This window comes from Antedon mediterranea, chromosome 2 (assembly GCF_964355755.1).
Source record: "Antedon mediterranea chromosome 2, ecAntMedi1.1, whole genome shotgun sequence".
In the NCBI taxonomy this organism is placed as follows: domain Eukaryota; kingdom Metazoa; phylum Echinodermata; class Crinoidea; order Comatulida; family Antedonidae; genus Antedon; species Antedon mediterranea.
The window spans coordinates 38,661,444-38,686,562 of NC_092671.1; the positions used below are offsets into that span (position 1 = coordinate 38,661,444).

Consider the following 25,119-nt stretch of genomic DNA (forward strand, 5'->3'; position numbering starts at 1 on the left):
CGATTTTGACGATCCTTTTTCTATAAACAATATATGGACTCGTGGAACAATCACATAACATATAAACATTATTATACATCATTTTGGAGTATATTTATTTCTAAATATCCAATAGGTTCAGTAAAAATACATTTTAGGATGATAACCTAATATTTGGTGTACAAGGTTCCAAAGCTTCTAATATTCTAAAAACTCCGTCTACATTATTAAATAAAAAAAGTGTGATGTGCCCAAATATGGTAGTGATATGACATCATGATGTCCATATATGGGCATATTACATAAAGTTTGATAGTGTAGACAGAGCTTTATAGCATTCCATAAGCCCTATATAATGGGCATATAGTTTAACAATTTATTACACATAAATATGTAATATTAATACTACTTCTTACTACTAACATAATTTGCACCAGCCATCCAAACAAACAGTATTTTGTTACCAACAAATAAAAACAGACGTCATCTTCAATAAATTCATTGAAACGGTGTTTCAAAAAAATAATTTTCCCCATAATAATAGTTACCCATGATAACATAAATATTCAATTTCTTAATAATTTTAATAAACAATTACAGTATAACAATATAAATATATATTATATTAACCTTCTATCACATTTGTACCCTTAAGCTCTGTCTACACTATCAAACTTTAAGTAATGTGCCCATATATGGACATCATGATGTCCTATCACTTCCGTGTTTGGGCATATAACTACCATATTTGGGCACATCACACTTTTTTGTCAAACTAGTTTGATAGTGTAGACAGAGCTTTAAAGAACACAATAATTAACACCACTAAGTAGGCCTATACATTCTCATAATCGAACATATTGGGTGATAGGTGTCACATCCACTGTTGATTGTTGATACAGCAACCTTACATTCTGTAAGATTACCTGAAATCATCGCTACTAAACATACCCTACAAAAAAAAAACAATTTAAAGGTTATGAATATTGTTTTGAAACTTATCTTTTGTATGGATTATTAAGGGCAAAAAGTGGCAAAACAAAACGCAAGATTTAAAGATGTATTGTCCCCCTGAAAAAATAATTCTTCAAATTCTTTTTGGATGAATATGCCATTTCAATATCACATAATAGTTAAAAAGTGGATAGAAAAAAAAAAAAACTGTATTTACCTGCAAAAATGTAAATTAAAGCAAAAAATAGTCAAATTGGCTGCCAGCCAATTGTTTTTTGGTTGAATGAAACCATTTATTTTGTCATTTTATAACAGAAAACAGTTCATTTTTTTTTTTAACGGATGTGATTAACTTGATTTAAACTACAAAATAACCTATTCAAAGCCTGATTTAATTAATCTTTATTTTTCATGTTTTTTGGGAGATAATACATTACTTTAAAATATAATTTACCTTAGCCCTTCTTAAAATGGAGTCTTTACTTGGATCATATGGACTATCTTTAGAAGGTATCTCAAGTACTGCTGGAATTGGTTCTGTGTGGTTGTCAATTGCATGTCGTATTAGCTCAGCAAAATTCTGATTTATTAAGATAATTGCTATGTCCTGACGGGCAAGAAACGTCTTGAAACAGTCTTCAATTTCACTTACACTTGTATCTGAAAGTAATTGAAATTTATTATTATTATTATAATTATTATTCAACTTCAAACAAACAATCAATAATAAAAAAAGACATTCACGTACCCTTTTCAATGACTTTGAAATTTGGTTGTCTGCTTTTGTTCATTTCACCAATTCCACCAAGTAGAAAACCAGTGCAGGTGTCCTGAAAGTAAATATTTATTTTGATAAATTTAATTAAATATCAAATTAACTAAATACATTTGAAAAAAATAGTACATCATCAAATTATTGAAAAAGAAACTAACTTACTAAGTTCCCAGTATTAAATATTTAGTAATATTTAATAATATTTTAAAATATAAAAAAATTATCTAAATAATATTAATAATATCATTAAAAACATATTTTAGCCTTTATTTCAACGTTTATAATTAATATTTAATATACATTTAGTTTTTTATTTAAAAAAACAAAACTGCATGTTAGTCTAGGCCTAGCGAACAAACTGCAGGGCCCAGGTACGAGAGACCTGCTGGCACCCTCTCCTTTCTGCTGGCGTGGAGAAAAGTTACGGGTACGTCGTCGTCGTGGGCCTAGGTTTCTAGTCAATAATAAAAATCCAAAGCATCTAGTACTGATATAACATTAGGAAATATGTGGTACAATATATAACGCTTACTTCATCTCCAATTACGGCAAGTAAACGTCCTTTTTGTGATGAATGCGCCATTATTTGTGTTTTTAGGAGGCCTAGGCTAGTGCAAATGTATTTTTTTTCGTCACCACCCCACCAACGATCACAATATATCACGTGAATATAATTATAATATGAATTAAAACACACATTAATAAAAATAACTAAACAATTTAATTATTCTACAATAAAAATGTTTAATTTAATTGAAATGCTAAAATATTATTTAAATTGCCAAAATTGAGTGCTATGTTCTCTATTCGCTGTTATAATAAACCTAAATCGAAGAATACAATTTATGTTTTTTACACTTCCGGGTCGTCTGCTAACATAACTTTTTAGAAATCAAATGAATCAGGTTATTTCAGCTTACCTTCCAACAAATGTACTGGTAAAAGATAATTAAAATACATTATTTTTCTATGAAATCCTGCCTTGGGTAAGTATTTATTTTCGAAAATAATGAATAAAATTGATGCAATTGTTTTAACTCTCCATTCATTCTCTCATTTTCCTCCTCCAGAAACATTTTTCAATATTGGCCAGCGTTAACTTCTCCACAACACAAAATGGTCTACCCACTCTCTCGTACCACCAGCTGTCAACATCCCGCATCCTCTACAGATTCTTCTCTAAGCAGTTTAGCCTGTCAACTGGACTGACTAGCTTGGAGACTTAGTGAATATACTGTATATTGCTGGTCCTTTTCACTTCTAAATCTAATTATAATATTAATTATTATTAATAACATTAATAAATGTGATTAGTTAATAACTGTTAAATTAGGATGTTTTCCCCCAGCCATTTTTTTGAACAAATTTATTAAATATTTTTGGCATACAAACTCTGAACATGCAGGCATGAAATTTAATGAAAGTGGCCAATAATTAAACCCAATGACAATGTACATTACATACAGACGTGTAAGTAAGTCTACTTCATAACGCGCCATATCATTATATTAAACGCAACGTTACTGTTTGTTTTCCATTACACAGGAATTAAAGATGCCTCTCATAGAAGGAATTGGCGACGAGGTGACAATAGTCATGTCCATCCTCCTTCTGGTCATCACGATGACCATAGCATGGATCTCAACATTGGTATCGGAACGTCCTACAACCTCGTTGACCTTCACACGAAATGAGTATCTTGATCAAGACCTCATTCAAGAGGATGAACTGCCAGAAGAAGTTTATAATGAAATTGACAACAATGCAACAGACAATGCTACAGACAATGCTACAGACATCGACCATGAGGTTGAAAATATTGCCCCTAGTGAAGAGGTCACAGAATCTGATGTCTTAAATGACCCTGATATGACATCATTGCCTGATATTCCGCAGGACACAAACCGTATTAATAATCAAAACTCTGAAGAAACATTAGAAAGTAATGACAATGACGAGGTACTGCCAAGTATGGACAGCAGTTGTGAAAAAGACACAAACGATTCAAATAAAACTGAAGAATGTAACAAGGCTGATTCAGCTAGTAATCAATCTGAAATTAAACAGGAGAAGGATATACCATCTGAACACATAGATTTAACTTTATCAGAACCTAATAATATATCAATTGATAATGACGTCGTTGAAGAGATTCGTATTAGATTGAAATTTTTAAATGAAAGTGAACGAACTGTTAATGTTAATCCGAATGTCACACTATCACAATTCAAAAGGTAAAAACTTTCTTTCTATTTAGTATTACTTGCAGCTTTTGTTGAGTGCTTCACTGATTTTGCTCTAAAGCTCTGTCCACACTATCAAACTAGTTTGACAAAAAAAAGTGTGATGGGCCCAAATATGGTAGTGATATGCTCAAATATTGTAGTGATATGACATAATCATGTCCATATATGGGTACATCACATTTTTTTGTCACACATAAAGTTTGATAGTGTAGACAGAGCTTTAAATGATAATTTTCTTTTCTTTACAGAGATGCATTTGTTGAAGAGATTAGTCAAGGATTAACATTACGTCTGATATTAAATGGCCACATATTACAGGAAGACCAAAGGACTCTCTCTCAACTTAACATCAACAATAACTGTGTTATACACTGCCAAATTCTAGAGGCGCGTACAACGACAAATGCTGCACCCATTGTCAATAACTCCGAACTAGATATAGGTCAAATTATGATTCCAATGTTTGCGGTCCTCTTAGGTTTAGTATGGTATGTCAGGTTAGAATATAGACACCTCTTTACTGCTACTTCCACCCTGTCTCTGCTTGGTGTTAGTGTCTTGTTCTTCTTGGCTGTCTTAGCTTCTTGGAGATCTTAATTTAAGAACATTATATAATGCTCTGTCTACACTCTCAAACTTTATGTGATGAAAAATGTGATGTGCTCATATATGGATACAATGACATCATATCACTAACATATTTGGGCACATCACACTTTTTTTGTGAAACTAGTTTGATAGTGTGGACAGAGCTTTATATTCCTCTCTCAAAACCATCGTATACTGTACCATTGCATAGCCTGTGGTTTGCATAGTGTGTACCCCAGTGTGTGTAAAGTCCCAATTTTTGATAAGCTATGTGAAAGGGTACAGTAAAGCAACTTGACTTGTTATCCTTAAAGCCAATTTACACAGTCGAGTGGTAACAGTAAGCAGAAAACCTTTTAGCTTGTCCCAAGTAGAATCTGTAAGTAGAATCTGTATCCTGAGAGGAATCCGCCCGTCCGCTCCACGTTGTGTGTAAATGGTCATAACAAATAACATAGATTCAATACTTCTATTACTGTTACCGCTCATCTGTGTAAATCGGCCTTTACACACCAAGCCCTAAAGAAATCATGATAAAATTGTGAGTTTTTAAAAATGCTAATTTTTTTGGTAAATTTATACCCGATAAAATAATGTTGCCAAAGACGTAAAAAAAAATAGTCCTTTTAGTATGAGTTTACAAATACTGATCATACATATATTTAAAGGATGGTCATCCTTTTACCCCGATTTTTCCACTAGGCGTATTTGTTCGCGCAAATCCATAAAAATCCCCTATTCTCTTTCCACTACAATAGCTGCATGGTTCATGTTCCTCGCGTGGCTGCTGAGCTTTTCGATTCGCATGAGTGCTCATGATGAAAGTGTCGTAGCTCATTTCCTGAGCTCTGATTGGTTGTGCAATATTTCGGTTAGCACAAGGGAGAAACAATTCAAACTAGTAAATTTCGCTGCAGCGAAAAATCAGAGGAACTAGAATTCATCGCAGAAGGAAGTATACCAGACGGAAACTCGCATGCGCATAGCATGACGCTTTCGATTCGCGCGAACAAATTCGCCTAGTGGAAAATCGGCTTTACTTAAGTATGTACGGTATATATGAATTATTGCAACTATGTGTTTTTAAATATTCATTGTGTATTATATCCATAGATACCGAAGTGCATTTTATATACAGTTTATATTTATTTTCAAACATTTTAACTCGCGAAAAGACAAAAACAGTTACAGCAAATGGATGTGATTTAATGCAATAACTTTACATTATTTGATTTAAGCTTCGTTTCCACTTGGATTAAACTTCCCAAGTAATTTGACCAATCATGACACAATGGAACATTTGAACTGTCAATCGTGATTGGTCAATTCACTGGAATGTCCAAGCTTTATGCATGATTTTTTTACTTTTTTGAATGTATCTGTAACATTCAATAAAACTGCACAAAACCCAGACTTTTTGTGCAATTGACTAAATATGTTGTATATTTCTTTTATATGTGTATTGGTATATACATTCATCTAGACTTGCCCCAAGTCTGTATTTTTAAAATTTATTTGTTTTCATTTTGACCGCGATTTTTGTCTGAAAAAAATCCAAAATCAAGTAGTATACGTATGAAACGCCATATGTGCCAAAATATTTATCTTTTTACTAATATTAGGACAAAACTCTGTCTGGAACCCAGACTAACATTCATCATAAAAATCATGATTTTATTAGTCAACAGTTAAGGAAATTCAGCTCATGCTCTTTACAGACATACAGTACTGTATGATAGCGACAAGTTCTACCATGATCATCACACCGGGAGATGATCCTCTACTCTCTTTAAATAGTGTACATGCGCATTGTATTTACATGAGAATAACAGCTTTACATCCCATCTGAAGGACCATCTTTGTACATCTAAATTAAATATGACACTTTAACAATTTCTTGACCAATTCAACTTTAATAGAATATCAATGTGCTACATAATTAAATTTAAAGCTTGTTGGAATGAAACTAACACAATCATTTTACAGGAATAATATAAATGACATTAAAAGCAAAGGTCAATCAATACCCTTTGACCTTGAGAGGTCACCAGCTATTTGGGTCAACAAAGTCAAAATGTTGTAAACAAACTCATATGGAAAGGGCACATATTTTAACTATAGAGGGTGCACTTTACCTAAAAAATGTTTTAATGTACATTTTAAAATTATTATTTCATACCTAACATGCAATATTACTTTTGTAAACGAATCCAAATATTTGAATATTATTAAAGAGTGAATTGCTTCTTTTATTAATAAATTCTTACCAAATTCACAAAAATAGTACCGTAATTATGCAATTTACAAGTATTGGAATACTTTTGAAGTTTGTTTCAAAAATATAATGTATGGTTTTAGCCGCCAGGGAAGATCACCCTCTTCCCTAGTTTTAGCACACAGTAAATAACAAGCCTCTCCTATTGGCCAGTTCATTGCGTTACATGGCATTACAATATGAGTGTGACCAGAGTTTTCTAACACAAGAGGGTGACCCAGAATTTCTATTAGAAGATGGGTGGTTTTATTTGTTTCTATGCGAACACAGGAATAGCCCCTTGCAATATGGAGTTAATGTTACATCATCATTTATCAGCTTTTAAGATATTTCTGCATAAATTACTTTACAGCACCAATTACATAAGAATGTAAAATATGTTTATTTTATTAATACTAATATATATATATAGGCTATCTTAAGGACGGTTTTTGATTTTGAAAACTTTAATTTTTTTTTTCAGGAAATATTTTTGTAATGTTATTTTTACCTATTGGAATTTAATTTTTCAATTTGTATGAACTTAAAATTAGTTACAGAGGTTCCGATTTGATACTATGGTAGTTTGTGTCTATTAAATATAGTAATAATGCAGGGACCACGGGGTACTTACAACTCTGTACTAAGAGTGTGGTGCGTTGTAACTCATAAATAGAGGGCGCTTCACAAAAAATAAATGGCTTAAAAAAAAAAAATTTGCAAGGATTACTACCTGTACATACTTTTAGTAAATATGTTAATAGCACACAATTCTCGGGTACCTGAATTTGGAAATATTTAAAATTAAATAATGTAATTTGCATAGAAAACATTTTGACAAAATTTATAGGCAATTTTGTTTGCAAATATCACTACAATATTATATAATAGAAAACCAATTTAAGAAATTGGTTAAAAATAATACTTTCATGCGTTAAATTTAAGTTACATTTGAGTGACTCGGTAATTCAACTAACCCACGCAGTCTGCCACGCACTTGTTTAATTAGCGAACGACCTCAATTTTGAACCCTAGTATCCCTATGTATATTTATCAACAGGGTTTGGTGGGGTTTGGCGGGGGGAGGGGGAGGGAGTGTTTAGACAGTGGTCTCAATTTTGAACCCTAGTATCCCTATGTATATTTATCAACAGGGTTTGGTGGGGTTTGGCGGGGGGAGGGGGAGGGAGTGTTTAGACAGTGGTCTCAATTTTGAACCCTAGTATCCCATGTATATTTATCAACAGGGTTTAGAGGGGTGGGGGTTAAATGGGTGAGCTGGGAAAGTTAAATACCAAATGAAATATTTCACACTAAAGAATCAGTTTTCCACATTAATCAAGGACAGGTGTTTTATATCAAAGATATATATCAATGTCCATATATTATAATTATTTACTATATTAATATTTCAGAATAAACTTTTTATAATTAGGCACACTTGTTTAGTAAGGGTACTACAAACGTCTTTACATTACAGGAATAACCTGTATACAAGTCATTAAAAAAAATATTTTAATTTAAAGGAAAATATAAAATCCAAAGCAATGACAATTTGTCATGCCTTTGATACTTTTTAAATCAATTCTTTAACTATTTTGTTTTTAAGAAAACTTAGCAATTTCTGGACGTCTCTGATTGTTTTAATAAAGATACCTTTATATTTAAAATGAAAATACAATTCAATGTTAGCTATATGGTTGCTATGTAGATCATGCTGCCTTAATTTGTTTTGGATTCATTGGCAATTACTAAATGAGTTGCTTTCAATTTTAGGCAAGTTTTCACTTAATACAAAAACAATAAAATAAGTTATGCAATATGGCCGCCACAGATCAGGACAATAGGGAGGTTTTGCAACCTTACGAATACGATAACGAAAACGGATACGTCATACATTTGTGAAACTTTTGAGGTGATCCCCATTTCATATTCGTAAAGCGTTTTTGTGTTGACGAATATCACCAGTCATATTCGTAACTACAAAACGAGTATAGTTTTTGATCTATTTTGCACATTTTGCATTTGAATCATGAATGATTCATGATTATAATATAATTATAGATTTATTGAAAGTAATTTACTAAAGTAATTTACTAAAATGCAAGTCAATTTTGATAAATAGCAGTTTTTAAAGTCCTCACTCGCTTTGATGTTACGCTAGGCCTAGGCAGCCAAGCACCAAGCAACACGTACCCGCGCTTCGCTCAAATTTACCGCAGTCATATTTTCGACGCGCCTCAATATTTTGTTGCCATGCGAAACAGATTTTTTTATGGCTTACGAAAACGAATACGTGTGCGTGACGTATCCGTTTTCGTTATCGTATTCGTAAGATTGCGAAACCTCTCTACTATTATCCAGTTAACTACAAAGTTTAGTATGTTGAATAGCTAGCTACAAGACTTGGAAGCTAACACATTCTAAACATCATATGAGCTAAATATACTAAACAATTACAGTAATATCAAAATGCAATGTATATAAACATCATAATTTAAACAAAAAACTATGAAGTATGTATTATTTTATAATTTGATAAAATCAAAGAGAAAAGGAATTAAAATTTTATGTTATTTACAATTTGAGTATAGATAGTACCTCAGAGTAACATGATGTTTTAGTTTTAATTCTTTTCCCGTAACACAGACCTATTTTTAAAAAAATCATCTAAATTTACGCTCTGCACAAAAATCGCTGGATTACTAAGGCTATCTAAACTTTCTCAACATAGTTTGAGGGCAGCATTCCTGTTCGACCTGTACTCTCGACCGTTCCCGTCATCCATCCATCGTCTATGATCTCGGGGTTGATGATGAAATCGCCCTCGGAAAATGATACTTCATCATGGTCTGCAGCAGCGTAGTCGTAAAGCGCAACGTACCTCGTACTTCCCTGCAAAAATAACAAAATGTGGAGAAAAAAGTTGTAGCCTATAAATAGTGTTGTAAATGGTTGATGAGATTGCAAATGGTTAATACGGCTTTACCACGTTGAAACACCGGTTCTCGTCAGATCACCAAAGTTAAGCAACGTTGAGCCTGGTTAGAGCTTGGATGGGAGACCATCTGGGAATACCGGGTGCTGTATATGGAGCTGGGGTTCCATTAGGCATTTGAAATCAGCACTGCTGACTCTTATAGCAGCCCCTGGATCTAGTATCTGCCTCAGACGTATTGGCTTATGCCTTTCCTCTGGTCAAGGTGGGCTCTTGATCAATGTTAGGACCAATCAAGGTGCTTTAAATAGTCCTGGCTTTGTTTGTATCAAACCTGTTAGTGGCGGTAATTATCGCTGTTGGTTTCGATTGAATAAAATAAAAAAAAAAAAAATTTCACAAAAAGTTTTTCTCACTTTACAAACATGGTTTATTATCTGTATAAAATTGAGTTATACCCATGAGGTTTGTTCACGCTCAATTATTTATTTATAGTGAGTGGCCGAGCGGTTAAGAAAGTGGAACCATAATTACGTAGATAAAATTGACAAGGGTTCAAGTCTCACTCGCTCCTAGTTCTGGTGGTAGAACGAGTCTTCTCGGATAGGGACTAAAAACCGTAGGTCCAGTGTACACATCTGGCTTATGTGCACTTTAAAGAACCTAGTACATCTTTTGAGATTAGTAGGGGGTTACGCCGGTGTACTATTACATCACAGCCACTGATCATAATTGGGCCCTCTGGGAGACCAGTCTTTGACTGAAGAGGTTACCCAGTATAAATAAATAATTAACTAACTCTACCCCTAGGATTTGGCTTCGCTGGTGGGTAGGTCACCTACAGGCCCATTGAGGGATGCCCATTGAGGGAGGGAAATGTTGGCAGATTGTATTCTTACCTGTACAGGAGCATGACCTCCAGCCTGTGGATATACTACTGCAGGTTGGTGTGCTATAAACAGAATATATAACAATCCTTTTAAAAAAAATACAAATTCAATTCGATCTAAAAATTGGATTAACAAAAGAATTACACAAAATAAATTTGTTAAAATGTGATTTTCTATCTTTAATATGTGTTAGTTAATTAAATTAGACTTAAAATTAATTGAACAAATATTTTGTTATTTTAATTAAATCAAAATACTGTGTTCAATAAAAAAAATTAAATATATTTTAGTTAATACATCAGACAAACGAAACTATTAATAGGACGACAACAAAATGGGACATGCTTTTTAAAAAAAAATCAAATCATTCCACATTAAAGAATATCTTGGAACACTCCATAAAGTCAACCATTCGAGAAGCTAACCATTCCAACATTATCAATACAGCCTGTATTGGCAGAGTCTAGAGAGCAACCATTCCACATTCTCAATACAGCCTGTATTGGCAGAGTCTAGACAGCAACCATTCCACATTCTCAATACAGCCTGTATTGCCAGAGTCTAGACAGCAACCATTCCACATTCTCAATACAGCCTGTATTGGCAGAGTCTAGACAGCAACCATTCCACATTCTCAATACAGCCTGTATCAGCAGAGTCTATAGACCAACCATATCATTTTTTCAACAAATCTAATTTTGGACATAGTTATTGCAATTCAAAACACATACCGGTACACAAAAAAAACTAAATTGATATTCACCCATGCTTTTATTTAAAAAATTAGTTGAAATATCAAATTTGATAATAAAGTAAATATTATTTACAAAAGATACCACTGGGATAAAACATAATAGAACAATGAATTATTTTAATGAAAAAAAATAAAACAGAAATTAATAATGTATCTACAGAAAAAATAATATGTATTATGTAAACATCAAAAGAAAACCAATAAAATTATTAAACTATTTCTTATTATTATAATACCTACGGATGGTGTATACATTCAACTAACATAATAAACAGATTTAATAGAACAAGTATGTCAACAAACAAGTATGTAAACAAACAAGTATGTCAACAAACAAGTATGTCAACAAACAAGTATGTCAACAAACAAGTATGTTAACAAACAAGTATGTCAACAAAGAAATAAACATGTATGTAAACAAACAAACATGTATGTAAACAAACAAGTATGTAAACAAACAAACAAACAAACATGTTTGTAAACAAACAAACATGCATGCAAACAAACAAGTATGTAAACAAACAAACAAACATGTATGTAAACAAACAATTATGTAAACAAAGAAACAAACATGTATGTAAACAAACAAGTATGTAAACAAACAAACAAACATGTATGTAAACAAACAAACAAACATGTTTGTAAACAAACAAACAAACATGTATGTCAACAAACAAGTATGTAAACAAACAAACATGTATGTAAACAAACAAGCATGTTAACAAACAAACATGTTTGTAAACAAACAAACACGTATGTAAACAAACAAGTATGTTAACAAACAAACAAACATGTATGTAAACAAACATGTATGTAAACAAACAGGTATGTTAACAAACAAACAAACATGTATGTAAACAAACAAACATGTATGTATGTAAACAAACAAACAAACATGTATGTAAACAAACATGTATGTAAACAAACAAACAAACAAACATGTATGTCAACAAACAAGTATGTAAACAAACAAACATGTATGTAAAGAAACAAACATGTATGTTAACAAACAAACATGTATGTAAACAAACAAGTATGTTAACAAAGAAACAAACATGTTTGTAAACAAACAAACACGTATGTAAACAAACATGTATGTTAACAAACAAACAAACAAACATGTTTGTAAACAAACAAACAAACATGTTTGTAAACAAACAAACATGTTTGTAAACAAACAAACATGTTTGTAAACAAACAAACATGTTTGTAAACAAACAAACAAAACAAACAAACATGTTTGTAAACAAACATGTTTGTAAACAAACAAACATGTATGTAAACAAACATGTATGTTAACATACAAACAAACAAACATGTATGTAAACATACAAACAAACATGTATGTAAACAAACAAGTATGTTAACATACAAACAAACATGTATGTAAACAAACAAACATGTATGTAAACATACAAACAAACATGTATGTAAACAAACAAACATGTATGTTAACATAAAAACATGTTTTTAATGATATGATTTCTATAATGAATGTAATGTAATGTTATTAAACAATATTTCTCATAAATTTCTCAAACAATAACACTACAGTACTAAGACAATGTTATACACTACAGTACTAAGACAATGTTATACACTACAGTACTAAGACAATGTTATACATTCTTTTTTCTGTCAACCACTTTAAATATTTTCCCCCAAAAAATTAAAAAATAAGCAACAATTCATTCACACCTAGCCCCACTTTGACTGTCAAAAATCAATCTATTCAGAATTGTTATGGGGGTTAAATGAAGGAGTTTAAAGGTTGTAGTATCATAATTCATAAATATTACTTGTGTGAGTGAGATATAGAGGTTGCCAAATCTGGGTCAATAGGGCAAATACTGACCAAGATATAAATACATAAACACTTAAAAATAAGCTACCTTAAATAGCTAACTATAATCTAAATGACCTATATTAGTTTTAAGGACAAATAATTTACAAACTCTCAAACATAACAATACTCAATTTTAAATTCCACACTCTATTATACAATTATATTTACAGTATGTTATTTAGTATTTATTACAACAACATGAAATTAATTTGATTAAAACATTATTTATCAAGTTAATATAAACATACTGTACTAGTAGTCTGGTAGCGTATTAAAAGAAAGTTTAAAACCAATATTAATATTGTTTCGACGACTTACATACTAAAACACGCTTATAATTAAATTCTGACAAAGTCCACTACATAGCTGTTGGAGATAGTAGTCTTAGGGAAGAGTGGTTGCCATTCATTTCAATATCAATTCATGCAATTGTCATGAAAATGATCACTCCATGCCGACATTGCAATCTATATCTTTATCACCGATACAAACACATAGCTTTTGATATAGGAAATTTAAAATTTGATATCTTAATCTCCATTAAATACTTTATTTTTGGTCAATAATATTAGCAATGATAATATCATAAGCTTTTATCATCTGGCGAGTGGTACCCAGCTTGCTTCTGGTGGTGCACATAGCATACACTAAGTATTGAACTGGTTTCACTAAAATAGACACATGCATATCATTTTTTAAATAGGGCAACTGAAAGGTTTCTTTAAAATTTAAAACTCCAAATGCATTTGAATACCCACAAACCCTTTCTGTGTTTATTTTTATCATGTGATCAAAAGCCATGTGATGCTGAAATGGATGTTTTGGCTAAAATCTATTCTAAATAGGTTATGAATATTCATCAGGTCATTCTAGCAACTGGCTCTTCAATCCTTTACACTTACCCCATTCATTGCCAATTGCTAGGTGCCAAGAAAACAATCAAGATTAAAAAAAAAAACCAAAGAAAACATAAATGCTTTAATGCTACCCAAAATAAACTTGTTGACAATATTGAAACAAATTTTGAATAAAATAAGAGTTATACTTCATATCCCATTTCATTTTAATATTTAAAAAACTGTAATAAAATTATATAAAAATACACAAAATATTAATTGTTAAAAAAAATTAAACAATAATGTAAATGAATGATTTGTACGGTAAATGATATATATATTTTAGAATTTGAATTTTTAAAAAAGGAATTCAAAATTAAAATGTTTTCTGACTAACCTTCTTGGAGGTCTCGCATTGGATTATACTCAGCTGGTTCAGCAGGATTTGTATCAGTGCGAGATTCAACAGAAATAACAGGTGTCGGTTCATCAGAAATCACAGGTGTTGGTTCATCAGAAATCACAGTTGTTGGTTCATCAGAAATCACAGTTGTTGGTTCATCAGAAATCACAGGTGTTGGTTCATCAGAAATCACAGTTGTTGATTCATCAGAAATCACAGGTGTTGGTTCATCAGAAATCACAGTTGTTGGTTCATCAGAAATCACAGTTGTTGGTTCATCAGAAATCACAGTTGTTGGTTCATCAGAGATCACAGGTGTTGGTTCATCAGAAATCACAGGTGTTGGTTCATCAGAAATCACAGGTGTTTGTTCGACAGAAATCACAGGTGTTGGTTCATCAGAAATCACAGGTGTTGGTTCATCAGAAATCACAGGTGTTGGTTCATCAGAAATCACAGGCGTGGGTGTAATAGTAGAGGAATCAGGTTGTTCGAGAGGTAGAGTTTTAAGATGAACTGTTATGAAAGATAAAACAATGAATAAATAATACACAACATATTTCCAACAGCCATCTCAATAATGAAATAGTAGTAGGGAGATTAATACAAAATTTAAAAGATATAATATTGGGAGAAAATGAGCCGGTCTACTAATACTAATCTCTTCACTAGAATTTCCCATTGTTATTCTGGTAAAATAAACATGAATTTGGACATTGAGCAAATTCTTAGTAGAGTATTTGATATCTACAATTTGGCCAGTATCACAACACTCACCTATGATGCTGGTACACAGGAAGAAATATGATGAAACTGTTAGTGTTCATGCACTATGCACACAAATCAGTTTTTAGGAAGGTTATCATTGAAAAATCAGACACAGTGTATCAGAAGTGTTACAGAGGCCAGATTAGGTTTCTAATAAAAAATGTACAATTTGTGACATTATGAAAGTCATAAATGTCAAATGAAGGAACCTCCAGCAAAGATGCACAAACAGCCATAAAATAAATTTTGAAATTCTTTAAATATAAACACATAACCTAGATTTAGTATAGATAAATACAGTATTAACATATTTGGTAGTTTTCCTGGTGAGAGGGATTAATGTAGACGTTTTAATAAAACAAGTAAATTGCACTATTGTAAAGTTACTATACAAAACAAACCACTACACAAATGAATATACCATATTTAAATAACGTAACTGAACTTTGACCTAGTAATGGATAAAACCTTAAAGAAAGTTGTGTATTAAGACTGCATGCAGAGTAGCTATAACTACAGAATAAACGCACAAAATGATTAAAATACACAATTTACACAGAATACTAGATAGTCATGCATAATAAATGGAGCAATCGGTTAAAATCAACCCTTGGCATTGCAAATCACATGTATCATGCAAATACAGAAATAGCTGCCAATATATGACACTCTCATTTCTTGTTTTTTAATCAAAGACTAGAGCATTGTCTACACTATCAAATTTTATGTGATACAAAAATGTGATGTGCACTATGGACATGATGATGTAATATCACTACCATATTTGGGCACATCACACATTTTTTTGTCAAACTAGTTTGATAGTGTAGACAGAGCTTTAGACATTTATCATTCAACATATTTATTTTGTTCTGAAGGATAATGGGAAATGATGAATTAAAAAAATTAATAAAATTAAGACCAATAAAGCAATAAATTAGTGTCATTTTGGTGATATCATTTTCATACTGCTAGTATGCATAGTACAAAGACTTGACCAAGTCTCTGGTTATTGTCTTATGTTGTAATAATGTATTCCTTTAATGTTTGTTCCTCAGTAGATGCCAACTGCTAAGTATACGTATGACATGCCTTGTGTGCCAAAATTTAAGTTTATCTGTTTACTGAATCATTATTTAGAACCTAGACTAGTGTAGTGCAAATCAGTAGAATACCAGCTACTCAAGTATATGTATGACATGCCATGTGTGCCAAAATGTAAATCTTTTTACCAAAATCGTTAATTAAAACCTAGACTAGATAGTGCAAATCAGTAGAATGCCAGCTACTCAAGTATATGTATGACATGCCATGTGTGCCAAAATGTATATCTTTTTACCAGAATCGTTATTTAGAACCTAGACTAGTATAGTGCAAATCAGTAGAATGCCAGCTACTCAAGTATATGTATGACATGCCATGTGTGCCAAAATGTATATCTTTTTACCAGAATCGTTATTTAGAACCTAGACTAGTACAGTACATTGAACTACAGCAATTCAAAAGGAAAAGTAAAATATCTAAAAAAATAGGAAAATATTTGGTCCTTAAAATTAAACAAAAATCTTAATAAAAGTCAAATAATTATCGGGGAGGTCACCACTTTTTCGCAGCACACTTTTGATCCCTTCCCCAATATTCCAAAGGGCTTTCATTATATACAGTTATCACGATATTTGTTTTCAGAGGAAAAGCAAAAGATAACAAGTTGCAAAAACTTTCTACACATCAGGAAATGGATATCATTGTGAAATTGGGTAGGAAATAATAAAGTTATATTTAACATCATAATCTGCAAGTGGAAAACCAATTGTGTTCTATGCTGACTTTAGTAACAATAACAACATATTGCACAGCTGAGGCCAAACTGTATACCAATACATTCTTTATAAGAAATATTTCTTACAAAAAACAGTTTTAATTATTGTTCTTTGTTCATTAAGTGATGCTTTTTTTATTAATGGTATAAAAACAACATTTCTAATTCCTCAGAACCTTCGCCGTACAGGGAAGCTTCTCTAATACACACCATTCGCCAAAACTATTTAGCATAGAGGAAGGATTTGACCATTATTCAATGATAAATGCCTACGTTGACAGCCAGATTACTGTCTCATAGATTCTGTTCTCCCAGACGTGCTTTAGAGTTTGAGCATGCCCAGTCCGAGTTTCTAAATACCCCAAAAACAGGACACTACTGAAACAAACAAGGGACATTATAAGTTTTGGAAAAAACAAATAACAAAAAAATGATAGAAACCATAGAAGCTATGGACCGAGCGTAGACGGCATGAATCGCAAATCAATCGAAATGACTCATAAGTGGAAGTACTGGTGTTTAGACAACTGTAATTATGATTGTTGTGAGCTACTAACGTCTAGAAATTGATGATACATCATGCGTTAAATGAGATGTAAGTAAACTGAAATCAGTCAACACCTCCGCCTTTTCACCATCTATTGCCGATTAGTAGTGCTAACATTAAAAGGTCTCCATTTTGATACAAATTTCAGGCTGATATCTTTAAAATTCAAAACTAAAAATAAAAAGGAGATACCGGTATAGACCAAGTATAGTACTTCGAAAATGTGCACAATTACAAAAAATGTTTCAATTTATTGAAGCAAGTTTTAAGGCCAATTTACACAGAAGAGCGGTAACGGTACGCGGAAAACTGCGTAGATTGTCCAACATAGAATCTGTATCTATCCTGTGCGGAAACCGCCTTTCCGCTCGGCATTGTGTGTAAATGGTCATAATGAATAACATAGATTCTATATTTTTATTACCATCACCGCTCATCTGTGTAAATTTGTCTTTAGTTTTACAGCCAAATGTGACAAAGAGTGAGTTCTGTGAGTGAAAATCAAAACCTCTAGGACCCATTTTCGATATCTGAACCCATGAGCTTACATACTGCACCTCCCCACCCAGCAGTGTCATATTACAATCACCCCCTCTGACAGCCTTCCAATCTTGGCACAGCTGAGTTATCATACTAGGATAAGTAGCTATTTAAACATATGATGATACAACATGAATATGTAATGTGCTTGGCAGTTACTTGGTTGATCTTTACAACTTTAATGTTATAGCATTTCCTGTCGACAGCCAGCTATTTTTATTGATGCTATTTCCAGCTGTATGGACAAAGACTTTGGAAGAATAGCCTGAAAACTAAACTCTCTTTCTGGAAACCAAAAATAACTTTTTGTAAACATAATATATTTTAATTCTATTATTTATCCAACACCACCTAGTGTTGTTATAATATATTGTGTTCAAACTCACAGTAAAAATGTATTTACCTGAGAAAAATGTAATTTAAAGAAAAAAATGGTCAAATTGTCTGGAAGACAATGAGTTTTTGGGTAATTTAACTGTTAATTTGTCTTTTTAGAGGTGAAATAATTTTTTTCCCACGTTTTTTTTTCTTATGAAGGTGAACAACTTCATTAAAACTGCAAAATGGCCTATTCAAAGTCCGATTTTAAAAATCCCCAATGATTTTGGGGGACAATACATCTTTAATATATAAATTTAGTATATAATCAGTGATATAATGTTAGTACAATATTATATAATAGTATAGCAAAATCCACACAAGTTTGCAACTAGTACAGAAACCATTAGTAATAGTTGGAGAAACAAAGAGGAAGGGAGGGAAGGAGAGTCAGAGTCAAAGGTGAAACATGCTATACTCCACAAACATAGGATTTAATACACTCATGCTCAGATTAATAATTATATATAAACAAGTACATTTATTCATCAATTATTTTTAACAAATTTCTTACCATAATTTGAAACCGGAACAGATGGACAAAGAAATAAAATGAAAATAATGAATAATATTGTTAGAACAGCACATATAAATTTAAATTATGTTCAAACAAAATGACAACAAAAATTAATTAATATTTTCTTTATTATTTTTTTATATTTAAATGCAGGTGTCCCTACAATTTAGGATATAACAAATTACAACAGATTGTTATATAAATTGATTAATACAGATGACTAAATTTTACAAAAAAAAAAAATTACTATTTCATCATTATACTAAATAAAGATAAATATCTCTTTTAAAAGATGGCATACTAAAAAGTGAAAATAATAATTTAAATTTGTAGGTAATAAATGATATAATAAATCTAAATTAGCTTTCTTTTCTCTCACTAAAGATCATCTTGCAATTTCAAAGCGTTTTATTGAATTTCATTACAGCCTAATAATGTCATTCATCACTTACTTGGAGGTCAACTACCTTATATGGCAATGATACTGGCAAACACAGTACTGAGCTGTGATTGGCTGAGCTGCAAGGGGTGTGTTTTCCATCATAACTTGGATTTAGAGATGACAAGTATTGACACTACTGTGATACACTTAATAATCTATCCACTAATACTTAATTAAATACGTTATTGCCTCTAGCATAATATCATACTGTATCAAGTTCAATATAAATTATTGTTTAACCTATATTATTATTAACAAATAATACACAGGAGCTATTCATTACCTTTGTTAATTTTAATAACGTCTAATAGTTAAACATAAAATTTAAAAAAAAATATATTAAAATTTAATTGTTTACAAAAAAAGAATAATAGTAATAACAATGCTATACTGTACTTATAATAAAAATGATTAATTTTAATAACTTAATTTGGTGTCTTAATTGACGCCAGGTTAGGATCTGTCCCATCAATGGATCAGGCATTGATTATCTAAAACAATTTAGTAACATCCACTTTATTCAAATACAAATTAATTTCTTTTCTTTTTTTCTTCTTATATAAAATAAATTATAAAAAATAACAATACTTACAATATTGTAATATTAATAATAATTATAGGGAAGTTTTTTTCCTTGTTTAAATAGCATTGAATGAACAAAAAAAATTAAAAGGTATAAATTTAGAGTAATAAATAATTTTGTTAACTATCAAGAACATTTGAGCTTAATAATTTATAGGACTATAATAAATAACAAAAAATGTATGTTTACCTTTTTGTTGGTTTTTCGGCTTCTCTTGAGGCCTGTGAGCATTTTCAATCTCCCTCGTTTCAGCATGACCATGGTAAACCAAGTTACTCTGTATCTTTGTATTTTTCATAGCTTTGTCTGTTAATGGGTCACTTTCCACTGATATCTTTTTACCCTTTTGTTCCTCCAAATCTTTGTGATATTGAACCTGTTAATAATCAAAATGATTACCTCAGTTACTGTAATAAATGTAGTTCAATTATTGGGAATTATATGTTTGTGTATTGTGAATTAGTAACACAAATATAATCAAATCAAATCAAATTAATTTTTCAAGTAAATGAATTCATTGTTCAAGTAATTCTAATTAAGAACCAACGATACAGTTTTTTTTTTATAATTTAATTTTTAATCATAGTTTAAAGATAAATGTCTTTAGAGAGGGGTGGACTTACAAGATCAAACCTCTAAAACATAGAATTGAGAATTGGGTAGTTTTTTATTGGAGGGGAGAAGTTGTTATTGATTTTTACCGAATGGCAAGAACATTTTCTCACCTCTCATTCTATAGTTCTTTTTAAAATAAAAGTTTAAAGCTCTGTCCACACTATCAAACTTTACGTGACAAAAAAATGTGATGTGCCCAAATATGGTAGTGATTTGACGTCATAGAGTTGAAATATGGGCACATCACATTCTGTCATGAAGTTTGATAGTGTAGACAGAGCTAAAGGATAAATTTCTTATTATAGGCTGATTGAATTCATTGAATGGTTTCACTTACAACTTTATAAATCAGAGATGATCTTTAATTGTAAATAAAGACAATTAAACTCACATTACTGATTGTTTTAGTATTTGCTTTCACTCTTCTGTTTTCTGGAGTATCAGCTACTTGAGTGAACTTAGTGGTTGGATAATGACTGTGAAATAAAACAATTGATTGGCAATAGGACAAAGTTCAATCTTTGAACTGATGTGTTTAAATTAAGTGTATTTTACTTTATTCTACAAAATAGAAATTTCATAATCAAATAGTCTTAAGCTCTGTCTGCACTATCAAACTAGTTTGACAAAAAAGGTGTTGGCACAAATATGGTAGTGATGTGCCCAAATATGGTAGAGTGATATGACATCATCATGTCCATGGGCACATCACATTTGTTGTCACATAAAGTTTGATAGTGTAGACTGAGCTTTACAATTAAGTTTCAAGAAATTGATACATTAAAATTAGTATTAGTATTTTTTATATTAACAAAAGCATTCTTATATATTTATTTAATACTGTAAATACAAGTATCATCAACGGATGCTATCAAACATATGCGAAGGATTACAATTAGTGATAGGTGCATACATCAACGTCACTAGCTGTCAAATTAATCCATTGAATAACAGTCAACTAGAATTAGAAATGTAGATATATGCATTTCAAAAACTACTGTGTAATCATTTAAATCTCAAACTTTGCGTATAGTTAGTTAGCACCGTTTATACAGGATTCAAATAATCTTTATTGTAATAAGTAAACAGAGATTGAATTTTACATGGTATAAAATGAACAGACAAGTTATAAAATTGTATGACAAGGATACATAACATCTCAATACATAATTTATGGGATAAAAACAATATAAATTTAAAGCTAAAGGTAGAAAGGGAACCGGTACAAATTTAAGAATAGGTTAAAATTCAAATAAATCAGTATTTTTTACAGCGGATCACAGATACATTGGATCTTACACCCAACATACATAGAATTCAAACGGGTAATTTGATCATAATAATTAACGCTATACGAATCCTGATGGATATTAATAGGGCATATCAAATACATTTTAATATGCACGTACTTGCCTGAACTTAGTCAAGTGTTAAAAATAAATGGTCCAATTTATTAGTTATTACTGAATGTTTTTTAAAAGAATCAATTAAAACTATCTATAATTATATCAAACTTTATGTGACAAAAAAAAATGTGATGTGCCTATATATGGACATGATGATGTCATATCACTACCATATTTTAGCATATCACTATCAAATTTGGGCACATAACACTTTTTTGTTGAAATAGTTTTATAGTGTAGACAGAGATTTAGTTTACACTATCAAACTAGTGTGACTATGTCCTAATATGGTGGTAGTGATATGACATCATCATGTCCATATATGGGCACATCACATTTGTATGTCACATAAAGTTTGATAGTGTAGACAGAGCTGAAATGTAATAACATACATTAAATGACCTATCCTAGGTCAAGTATACAATCTTTGAATATCTACAACATATAATGATACCTGAATACAGTGAATGAATACATAAAAAGACTTACGCGTTGCAATATGGCTTTTTGCTATATCCTTTATAATTTTTCATTGTCAGTTTTGTGTTACAAATTTCACAGCTAAAACATCCCTTGTGCCAGATCTGAAGAAAGAGAATCACAAAAATGCATTTTATTTTATCTTGTCTCATTTAAATACCGACCAGAGAAACAGATTTTCTGTTTATTTTTTTTGCAATTTGTTACGCAATTTTAAAAAGAACTTTAAATTGCAAGAAAAGTCTACTGTCAGTGTTTGAGTTTACTGTTATTTTAAAGGCAGAATCCCCGTCGTAAATTCACTCTGCACTCCACTGGCTGATAAAAAGTAGACTTCAATTTTTGGAAGTAAAAGTATAGGCCTAGGCCAATAGCGCGCAAGTAGTTGGAGTTAAGAAATCCTTGCACAATTTATCACAGAGATGCCGAAAACATAAAAAAATAAAGAAAATGGGTCCAACATTCATTTTTAACAATATTATTATTAATTAGGATGAATGATTAATTAATTAGGGCCAGTTTTAGTTTATATTTTATAAACTCTGTAGTGTTTTGTGTTCGACTGGTGATTCAAATGAACAATTAATAATTAACTAATCATACATAATTGTTTAATAGTCTTATGAAAATATATCATGTATCATCCCCTATATTCATATCATAGCCTTGGTTAATCTTTCCTCATCATCTATCCAGAACAGCCGCCGCAATTCCTTCATCTACACCGCCCACCTACCTACCAATACCACATCCAACAATCGAGAGGAGGCCTGAATTGAGGAATCCGAGAGATGTCGATCACGCTTACGTACCTGATCCAGGCATTTGAGCTGTTCCATCGAGTAAACAATACGAGTGCATCTTGCACATGGTTTACCACTCATAATGATTTTATTTGTATTGATGAACTTTGAATGTAAAACTCAACAGATAAATAACTAGCGTTATCTTATGAAATTTAGTCCAAACTTGTTTTAATTTTCACACACAACTCGCAACCTCCGACGGAGATTGACACACGTACACACAACGCATAAAAGATGCAAACAAAAATACCAACTAACTTCACTGAGAGGGCGACAAACTGAACGTAAAATTCACCAGAAATCTGTTATTAAAATATCAATGCATAGAGATATTATCACTATAATATCTCTATGATCAATGTAAAATTTATATATATATATATTTAAATTAAGGTACCGGTACTGTAGTATAATTATATAATAATATAAAGTAGGTTATGTCCTGTTCTGTAAAAATAAAAGACGGCCTGAAAAAAATCTTCTAGGAAAAGACATATCGCTATAACTGTTGAAATTATTGTCCATAACAGATAATATGATTAAACACGGGTTTTTTATCGAAAGAAAAAAAAAAAATAAGTTGAGTACATACAGTGTTGTCGGCAGGCCCTACTAAATAGACGAACTTTAAAATATTCGTCATTAAAGTCTCCCTTAATATACATATTCACGTAGGCCTACAGAGTATGAAAAATAAAGTGTAAAACAAACCGTAAAATCATGAATTGTGTTTGGAGGCTAATTTTGCATCAATGAAAAAAAAATAGACCTTAATATATGTTCCTACCTATTCTATATATGTTTATTTCTTGTAATTTAGTATTTTTAGGTGTCAGTGGGTTTCCTGCTGCTGTAGTGTTAATTATCAATGGTATTGTAGTTACTGTAGTTGAATTGTTTTGACATGTTGACCTACGTCGACTTTTTATTGTAATTGTTTTTTTCTATATCATGTTTTTTTTTGGCGTATATTTCTTTTGGATGCACCTTCCATTTGGTCGAGTGCCACTGTTGTAAAAGTGTAATCTCCAAATAAATTATTATTATTATACAATAAGCATTTGTTTAGCCAGTGGACTAAAACCTAGCATCAAAACCTACACTCACTTTAACGATCGACTCCATACACTCAAATTAAAGAGTTAAGTTAAGAACTAGCAAAGACACGAATATGATTTGCTCAAACGTAATCTTTCTTCTTTTAACTGTCAGTTGTGAAGATTTCCCAAAAATGTTTCTTTTTTTTTTGGTCAACTTCATAGCACCAAGGCTGACCCACTCACCTTGTCCAAAGCTCCTAATTTCTCAACAGGATATACCAGCTTCTTACACCGTGCGCAGGGTACGCAACTCATGTTTACAGTGCGTGCGTTCCTCCAGAGATCAGACAAATACGCAAAGTGTGCTAATGTCACCGTTAGTCTGAACAGGACTGTACCATCGCCGTAAAACACAGTATCCAAGCAGATAATGTTATTTGCTTTAGCTTTCGGTGTTTATTTTGTATTATTTCACTAACAACATCACGTAGTTTATAATGTACTTTAAACTCTACAAATGACTCAAAACTAACGCTATATATTTTCATAAAATTCAATTTCGGTATCGCTTGCATAAGGCCAACATATTTCGTTTCGTTGAAATGATTATCAGAGATAGATAATATTGAAATGGACCGGAACAGTCACCAAATACTTGTTAATTAATATTTAAAACTAGTTTTCCCAGAATAAAGCAAATATGCATATTTATTAA

General features: G+C 31.4%; 3 protein-coding genes and 1 pseudogene across 5 annotated transcripts; 2 read left to right on the forward strand and 2 right to left on the reverse strand.

Annotated features, from left to right (window-relative positions):
• Nucleotides 1-68: 68 nt before the first annotated feature.
• Nucleotides 69-2,351, reverse strand: LOC140041028 (V-type proton ATPase subunit F-like). Its single transcript, XM_072087389.1, has 4 exons — nt 2,241-2,351; nt 1,682-1,763; nt 1,388-1,593; nt 69-931 (listed from the first exon to the last, which is right to left on the reverse strand). The coding sequence occupies exons 1-4, from the start codon at nt 2,289-2,291 to the stop codon at nt 902-904; spliced, it is 369 nt and encodes a 122-aa protein (XP_071943490.1). The 5' UTR covers nt 2,292-2,351; the 3' UTR covers nt 69-901.
• Nucleotides 2,352-2,584: 233 nt separating this feature from the next.
• LOC140041031 (uncharacterized) lies at nt 2,585-5,986 on the forward strand. The gene is made up of 3 exons (XM_072087393.1): nt 2,585-2,694; nt 3,254-3,942; nt 4,203-5,986. Exons 2-3 carry the CDS (start codon nt 3,263-3,265, stop codon nt 4,549-4,551), a joined length of 1,029 nt encoding a protein of 342 aa, XP_071943494.1. The 5' UTR covers nt 2,585-2,694; nt 3,254-3,262; the 3' UTR covers nt 4,552-5,986.
• A 449-nt stretch (nt 5,987-6,435) lies between these two features.
• On the reverse strand, nt 6,436-24,779 carry LOC140041030 (LIM and SH3 domain protein 1-like). Of its 3 annotated transcripts, none has more exons than XM_072087391.1 (8): nt 24,648-24,779; nt 22,568-22,662; nt 21,064-21,148; nt 20,247-20,433; nt 14,458-14,979; nt 14,127-14,144; nt 10,634-10,686; nt 6,436-9,691 (listed from the first exon to the last, which is right to left on the reverse strand). In XM_072087391.1, exons 1-8 carry the CDS (start codon nt 24,717-24,719, stop codon nt 9,512-9,514), a joined length of 1,212 nt encoding a protein of 403 aa, XP_071943492.1. In that variant the 5' UTR covers nt 24,720-24,779; the 3' UTR covers nt 6,436-9,511. The 3 variants fall into 3 exon arrangements, with proteins under 3 accessions (XP_071943492.1, XP_071943491.1, XP_071943493.1); XM_072087390.1 differs by lacking the exon at nt 24,648-24,779 and adding an exon at nt 23,371-23,577; XM_072087392.1 differs by lacking the exons at nt 14,127-14,144; nt 24,648-24,779 and adding an exon at nt 23,371-23,577.
• Nucleotides 9,772-9,889, forward strand: LOC140041915 (5S ribosomal RNA; annotated as a pseudogene).
• Nucleotides 24,780-25,119: the final 340 nt, after the last annotated feature.

Excerpts from the sequence above, each read along its gene's own strand:
- LOC140041028 (XM_072087389.1), bottom strand. The coding sequence starts at position 2,291 with ATGGCGCATTCATCACAAAAAGGACGTTTACTTGCCGTAATTGGAGAT. Across the intron at positions 1,764-2,240 it reads TTGCCGTAATTGGAGATGAA|GACACCTGCACTGGTTTTCT; the intron begins GTAAGCGTTATA and ends ATTTACTTTCAG. Across the intron at positions 932-1,387 it reads CCATTTTAAGAAGGGCTAAG|GGTATGTTTAGTAGCGATGA; the intron begins GTAAATTATATT and ends TTTTTTTTGTAG.
- LOC140041031 (XM_072087393.1), top strand. The coding sequence starts at position 3,263 with ATGCCTCTCATAGAAGGAATTGGCGACGAGGTGACAATAGTCATGTCC. Across the intron at positions 3,943-4,202 it reads ACACTATCACAATTCAAAAG|AGATGCATTTGTTGAAGAGA; the intron begins GTAAAAACTTTC and ends TTTTCTTTACAG.
- LOC140041030 (XM_072087391.1), bottom strand. The coding sequence starts at position 24,719 with ATGAGTTGCGTACCCTGCGCACGGTGTAAGAAGCTGGTATATCCTGTT. Across the intron at positions 22,663-24,647 it reads AATTAGGAGCTTTGGACAAG|ATCTGGCACAAGGGATGTTT; the intron begins GTGAGTGGGTCA and ends CTCTTTCTTCAG. Across the intron at positions 14,980-20,246 it reads GCCGAAAAACCAACAAAAAG|TTCATCTTAAAACTCTACCT; the intron begins GTAAACATACAT and ends CTTTCATAACAG.